The 7,938-nt window shown below is 39.0% G+C and overlaps 1 protein-coding gene across 2 annotated transcripts; it reads right to left on the minus strand.

The window, feature by feature from the left end:
- Positions 1-149: 149 nt before the first annotated feature.
- On the minus strand, positions 150-7,392 carry LOC143357292 (peptidoglycan-recognition protein LC). Of its 2 annotated transcripts, XM_076793681.1 has the most exons (5): positions 6,577-7,392; positions 4,658-4,847; positions 3,700-4,264; positions 1,409-1,570; positions 150-1,324 (listed from the first exon to the last, which is right to left on the minus strand). In XM_076793681.1, the coding sequence occupies exons 3-5, from the start codon at positions 4,259-4,261 to the stop codon at positions 804-806; spliced, it is 1,245 nt and encodes a 414-aa protein (XP_076649796.1). In that variant the 5' UTR covers positions 4,262-4,264; positions 4,658-4,847; positions 6,577-7,392; the 3' UTR covers positions 150-803. The 2 variants fall into 2 exon arrangements, with proteins under 2 accessions (XP_076649796.1, XP_076649793.1); XM_076793678.1 differs by lacking the exon at positions 4,658-4,847 and having other exon boundaries at positions 6,577-7,391.
- Between the last annotated feature and the right edge of the window lie 546 nt (positions 7,393-7,938).

Genomic DNA, 7,938 nt, shown 5'->3' on the forward strand with positions numbered 1-7,938 from the left:
AGACCCAATGAATTGCGATTCCGAAGTAAAGCGCCCTCTTTCAGGATGGATAAGAAACATCGAAGTACTTTTTCCGTGGCGTGGCACATCACGTATTGTCTATTTAATGGAAAAAAGATATGTATTTACACGAAATAATTCAACCTTGGTACAAAACATTTACACATTTATTGTACATAGAAATCATATCCCGTCAAGAACATTGGAAATGTAATGTGCATTCTGTTACACGATTAAAGTTACACGTTCCTTGGTATTTATCTTATAATTTCTTTTATATCTTTGCAATATATACAATATTATTTGTAACATTTGTTGAACGGTGTACATACAAAATTATCGTACTTAACACAGTATAAGGTATAGTAATTATCAGTATCCTATGAGAATATTTATACGTCACAATTATTACCGAGAATGTAAAATCCTTATCTTTCTTAAACTAACCTATAAAACAAATCCTGGTATTCGTTTCTATCGCAGTTTTATCAATATTTGGAAGTTTGCGAGAATTCGAAAATATCGAGCAGCCGATGGTCGAGACGGATCGGGTTCTAAAAAAATTTCGGAATTCCCGAATATTCTCGAAAATTCCGATATATTCGAGAACCCGTGCTGATCCCGAATAAAATTCTCGTCCCGTCCTGTCCCGAAATTTTTAAGTTTCCGCACACTATCGTTTTGTCCGTACAGATTCCAATGGTCGCGTAAAGCTTACACGAGACTTCAATCGAGAAGAAAATCATTGAGTAAAGTGTAAAATACGTAAATTCGAATGTATCACAAAGTAGGAAAAAAGTTGTTCATGGCGTGGGTGACCAATGGGGCCACGTTTGAATGATTCCGTACAAAGCATCGCCGGGGCTTAAAGTGCCGGAGACTTGTCGGTGTGCTAATAGTTTATAATTTGTAGCGATTTTCTTGGTCTTTACCCCCAAATCGATGAGTTTTTGAACAGCGTGCAGCTGTCTTTTGTTTGGCTTGACAGTGTTGAATGTGCCTATGAAAGAGATGCCTATGCTGATATTGTTGAAGCCGAAAGCATGAGCGCCCATGTAGTCCCAGTTTCGGCCAACGTACACATACCCATCACCGCCAGCCAGAAAATTATAGGCGATGTCCGACCAATGTCGAGACTCGATATGAAAACTTTGAGCGAATCGAACCCGAAACGTACATTCCGATTGCATGGTGCATCCCTCGGTCGCCGTATGACTTATGATCACGTATGGTACCGGAAGTTTCATTTTGGTCAGCGGCTCCGACGGTGGTTGAGCACCCCATTCGTTTCGTTCAATGAACCGTATGTTCTCCACTATTGGACCTTCAATGCATACATCAACAATTGCAGCGGAAATTCGAAACAAAAGATAATTGTGGAGCAGAAAAATTGCGTATGCATAATTACCCTCGGACACAGAAGTGTTCGCCGAATTATCGGAAATTCCGTCATCGTCTTCCACGGTATTATACGTGATGTACACACAAGCGGTGGCCACAACAAGGGCGAGAATTATGGTTAGAACACATGTGAACGCTGCGCACCTCCAACTCCATAACCAACTTAGCACTAAAATAACATTACACAATTATTTAGCAATTTATTGTTCGCAATATATTTAAAAAAGAGAGTCTTGGAGGAACAATTATTTAGAAGATCTATAGAATTTCTTGTTACAAAAAAGAAATATTAACCCCTTTTTAGGTATTTTTTATATCTTGATTCGGTATCCTCTGTCTCGTTTAAATCTATTATCGTGTCGCAATTTTGCCTCGAAAAGTTCCGCCAATCTGTGTCAGAATAAAAATACGTGAAAATATTAAGATATGTAATTTTTAATTATTTACTCCAACAGTAATAATAATAATTTATATGAATGTGTTCACGTATTGTATAAAAATACAATTACTGTAAGATACGTACGGTTTATTCTGACACGAAGACAACTGATACAAAAATCGTAATTGCAAAACATTGTATTGGTGCACCGAACAAAAATAATATTTATAAAACTAGGCCAATCAAAGATAAAATTTTTAGCGTTCTCTCCAACGTCTAATTGCCTTGATCCGCTACGGTAGAGTACTAAAAATCTCACAAAATTGCTTTATCAATAAATACCCCGTCACAGAGATTTTACTACAGGATGTTAGCAATCGTTACTTCCTCTGATCTGTTATCGATTCTATCAAACAATCATTCAGAGATAACAATTCAATTATTGCAGAAGCTGTTGGATTTGATAAAAAAGAAGTTTAATTAACACGGATCCGCGAGTTTCACGCTCGCTGATTCAATAATAAGCGATTTAGGTAATCTGTCTAACATTCTGCAAGCTGTTGAAACACGATTGATAAGATCTACGGTATTGATTTATTCTTAATTGCATTTACGTGCGTATCAAATCATATGTTTTACAGAGTATGCTCACTATGCGAATGCATTATAATATGCGATATTATAGCATGACGATGATAATTGAATTACTTTAGAATATATAATTAAAAAATTGCCGTGATAACAATATTGAAGAAAAACAACAGCTACAATATCCGTGAAGTGGTCAAGGTAAATGCGATAAGAGTCAATGAACGTGCAGTCGAATTTTTGTTTTCACTTAACGGTGAATTTACTTCTGATAACAGTAGATAGGTGTGGTGCCCCACTCATTCCATGAAATGGCTAACGGTTCCCAGACCATCAGCAAAATCACGCTCACGAATTCCTGAGAAGACTTTCTATAATATGCTCAAGAATTCGAGATTCGTTGACTAGACCTAACATCATTTCTGTTATAATCTGGACAATAAATCTTTTCATCGAATTCGTTGATAAAATTTCATTATCATATTGTGGAACATAACTTTTACATATATACATAATACAATAGAATATATATAATATTATTATTATTATATATATATTATTCTGTTAAAATAATTAATTGTGTATATATGTAATTGAATATGAAGTGAAAGCAATTTAGTTGAAATTCATGAAGAGTTATAATTATATATGTATAAAGTGTACAAATTAATTCGTGACTCTCACAGTTAACCAACTGCAACTTTATTTTGAATTAAAATTTTATGACCACCTTATTGAAGTTTCATAAATTGTTTGTAAAATAAAGAAAGTGTATAGAATATGATGGAGATTATTTTAGAAAGTAGAGTGTATTCTAATTGTTTGTAAAGAATCAACAAATTTTCGAAGGTAGGTCTACGAATTAATTTGTACACCTAATATTAATACTTTGGTTTCCAGAAGTTTATTGACTTTTTTTTAATAATTGTGTTGTACTCAATCCTCGCATGACGATGGCTGGGTTTACGGTGACCCACAACATACGTGTGGATCTCGACTACCTTTTTGTCTCTGCCGGCAACTGCGATCTTTCAAAAAAAGTTTCATAATTTTCTTCTCAATAACAACCCTCAAGAAATGATTAAACTATGTTTCTGAAGAGTGCATGTTGATTTACAAATAAAATAGCCATTGCTGTCTCTCTCTCTCTCTCTCTCTCTCTCTCTCTCTCTCTCTCTCTCTCTCTCTCTCTCTCTCTCTCTCTCTCTCGGTAATTAGCCTCAGTCATCGGTAAAGTATGAATTCGTAGTGACGAGTAATAACAATAACAATTTCGTAACCAGAAACTGTCTCCTGTACCTAATTTACTTAATAACGATGATAATAATTACCTTTTTGTCGCAACGTGAGCGTACCGTCGGGCGCATTCGTGGAATCGAATGTCTTTGGACTAGCGTCGTTCTTAATAGCGTCATTCGCCTGTATCGGAACCGGATTCGTATAAACAAACTGCTTTATAGTCACCGGGCCCTTGTAAAACGTTTTGTTACCGAGGTGCACGTTAGACGAGTTCTTCACGCGCACTTCACCGAAGTTCGAAACGTCAGCGTTTGGCAACACCAAGTTACCGTCCGCGGTGGTCACTTGTTGGTGTTGCTGAAGCACTGCCGGCACAGGTAAATCCGGTATCCACTCGTCATCCTCGGTATCCGTTTCTTCCTCTTCTTCTTCATCGTCGTTCTCTACCTCACTGCACTGCGTAGAAGAACTGGCGAGGCTATCGCCTCCATGGATAACGAGCGCGGTATCTTTCGGGGACTCTGTAGTTTCGGCACAGCAGTCTTCAGGTTCGTGACACTCAATCACGACGGTGCGGTTCGACAGGTCTCGGTCCTTTTGGTACTGGTCCTGTTCTGTTTGCTGATGTTGCTGCACCAATGTCACCATACCCATACACTGCTCGAAAAAGAAACGTTTTAGGAAAGGACAAGGCTAACTCTTCGGCTAATCGGAGATCCGAAGACTATATGGCACAGACTGAAGGCTATCTGACTATCTACACAGCCATTCCTGTTGAGACTTCCGGGTTCGAGACAGAAATTATAGTAAAATCGAAGGATACTTCTGTGGAATTTAAAGACAAACACCAGAGAGAAACATAGAAAAATACGATCTGTTATATTTAATTTGTATTTTCTTTTTTTCCAAACAAAATTTCGAATGGCGATTATTTATCGCTTAGACGGGATTTTTAAATAGTGAATTATCATAATAATTATTTCATAAGGAGACGGTTTCTCCGAAAGACTCAACGATAACAGCAGTATAAATCTTAAGCTGTGAACTCACCAGTCAGAGTTTTTAATGGATGGTCAAATCGAATCTACGTCCGCTTGTTAGCTCCAAATGTTGGATGAAACTCATTGTACTAAAAGCGGTACTCAAATTGCCAGTCCCCGTGGAATCAGGATTTTAAGGAAAGAAGACTAGGTTTGTGAAATACGATTCTCTATTTCTTAGACGAATGGATTATTTGAACCTGCCAACGAGAAACATTTAATTGTTAGAAGACAAAATGGTTAATATGGCGTTTAGGAATTAACAGGATATAGTGCGATTGTAACTGCAACTTTCTTCTTATCCGACGAACCTTATACAACCTAATAATATCCCAAATCTCGTTGTAAACATATATTTCAGAGTTAAAAATGAATTCACATCGATCTTGTAGTGAAAATATACCGATCGTAAATCTAGTTTCCTGTATCTGCTTACTTTCACACGAGGAATTCAAAATGGCTATTTTTCGTTTCAATGTGAACCTTCGATCGTAGTTTCCTTATCACAATTATAATTAATCGTGGGTACGCGTGCGTGCGTACATGTGGGCGTTATTTTTTGATACTTTGATATCTAACTTCAATCTTTTTTTTAAGGTAATAAAATCTTTGATTATTTCCAAAAAGTATTGAGAATAATCTCCGTTAATTAACATGTTTATTTACGTTTAAGTCAAATGTAACGAAAAGATATAAAATTGCAAATGAAATCAATCTTCATTTTACATAAAATTACAATTTTACATTCAGTTTCTTCAAAGTATTTCTGGAGCATTCATACTAATTCATGTGCTACGTGTGATGATCCAAATAAAAGTATTACTTCTTTAGGGAACGCTTTAAAAATATATTGCACTAACAGACAGTACAATCTTGGGAAATTTAAATGTAAAATAAAGCTTAAACTTTTCATATTATGGAATTCAAATGGACGTTAAGTAACAACGTAGGATTCTACAAATGGATTCTACAAATTTAGTGGACCTCTACATTGAGACAAGATATTCTTTCGCAATAGGTCAATGCTTCCTACGATCGTTGAATAAACTATACAATTGCTTGTATTACTCACAGCCCGTACTTGAGGATTCTAGGACATTTCGCGTATCTTTTCGACTATTTTACATACGACGTATATGCGTGACACGACTGCATTAACAAGCAACAGTGCCGTAAAACTTGCACACTCTATTTGTTGAAGAAAAAGTTTTGCCTCTTCCAATATTCAAATTTCTATTCCGAAAAAATATATATATACTAATAAATTGTTTTTGGATCCCATGATGGAAATACCAACGATTAAAGAAAATTGTCCAGTAATCGATCCTTCGCGGATATTCCGAGAACTCATTAACACTTCTGAGTCCGAGAATTCATTTAGAAAGTTGCAAATTGCGACCGGGACTTTATATAATGGCTTATGGCAAGAATTCGTCGGTTAGACTTATTGTTGAATCGAAAATTTCCGCGACTAAATCCGACCACTAGTTAAATCAATTCCATCGGCGTTTACTAGATTTTAAACAAAGACTCGTAGCCATGATAGACCTGCCATTGCTTGTAAGATAAAGCGAATCGTAGCATTTTTCAGTTGTGCTGACCCTACCGTGTCATTTGGAGCATCGCCTAGTACATTAATCGCGTTTTCAGGAGTCAAAGTTCACCGTATACTGGGTGCTTTACGCAACAAATGGACGCCGAGATTTTAAAAACTAAAAGACTCCGAAACTGAATCGTCGTGTATCGAATATACTGCGAAGACGACAGTACGGATGACGATGTGATCGATAAGAAAGATGATAACGGAAGGAGGAAATGATTGCACACAATTATTGGAAAGCATAACGAAACAGATGTTAGTTAGGCAGGTTCTTCATTTTTTTTTTAATTTCATCGATACCATGATAAAAAAAAAAACAAATTATGTACCTCGCCCAAATCATCGCGTCCGTTCTCCACGATCACTTCGTCAGCATCCGGCTACCATCAAGTTATAGCAACATGGCATCTCCTTGAACAATCATTCTCCGTCGTTGTTCCGCGGTGAAACCAAATGGCCAGCGAATCATCAGAAAAATAGCACAATTATTATCAAACTGGTCGCGCATACCGCGCGAATACTCGCACGTTATCGATCCCACCTATTATTGCCACACTCGATCACGAGATACACCTTAACGATCTCATCACGATTCTACGGCACTGTCGCGGACACTACTGCCGGTGACGCTCACACGCATCCCGAAGGTCGTTGCCGCAGCACGAACTGGTCCTCTCTCGACGGTGTTAAAAATAAGAAGAAACCTACCAGCCGAAGAGCTGGAACGAGAGAGAAACCGTTCGGGACGTTACTAACAATAATTACGCGTGAATTTACTGTCGATCCGTGGCCATAACAATACAGCGTTTCCCACTGTGTGCACACACGGTCGTTTCACGACTGTACGTCACTGCTCGGTGACGTGCGATGAGTTTCACGAAGGACGTGGTGACTGTCGCCGATGGAGGAGGGAATCTTCGAGGCTCGTTCGGTATAGGTCGTTCGAGTTAATTGCAAAACGAAGCTTCAGAAAGGCGCACGCCCCTCGGCCGCCACCAGGGGATCGTTAGGGAATCGTCAGTTGCGCGACGATAAGGGGACCCTGGTTTGTATGGGAACCAGACCGACGACTGATCAGATCGAAACGATTTTATCTATCCGCGGTTCGTCGCGGCGACAGACTGCTGTCTACGCAACGCCGAGCTGCGAAATCCCGTGCATACACCCCACTCTGCTGCGATTTTCCATCGCCTGCAGCAGGAAACTCTGCACACGATCGTTTGATTAATCTTTTCTGTGTAACGCCGATCGTAGGTATAGTACGCATCGATTACTGTTCGAGGAATCTCTTGCATGTAACGCTGACCGCAACGCAAGATGATCCGTCTCCAGTTGCGACTGGATTTTTCCAATTCCCGTGCATCGTTGTAATCCGAAAGCTGTTCAGCGTCTGCCCGCACGGGCAGCGATTTTCTGGCGGGCACGAAGCCACGCCCCTGCGGGCAACGCTGCATATATTTGTTATGCGCGTTATCACAGATACGCGGCCAGCCACAGCTATGCTACGGCCACTTGCCCGTAGGTTTGCTCGTAGTTGTGCCCACGGGCAACGGCGGGCGCACTTGCCCGTTAATATGCATATTGAGCACCGAAATAGCCGGAGAATTAAAAACTAATAATGAGCGTTTATTACGAGCGATAAATGTAGAAGCGGAGGTGCGAGTTGATAAGGATTCATGTTTTATTCGAAA

Source organism: Halictus rubicundus, chromosome 9 (assembly GCF_050948215.1).
Source record: "Halictus rubicundus isolate RS-2024b chromosome 9, iyHalRubi1_principal, whole genome shotgun sequence".
Classification (NCBI taxonomy): Eukaryota; Metazoa; Arthropoda; class Insecta; order Hymenoptera; family Halictidae; genus Halictus; species Halictus rubicundus.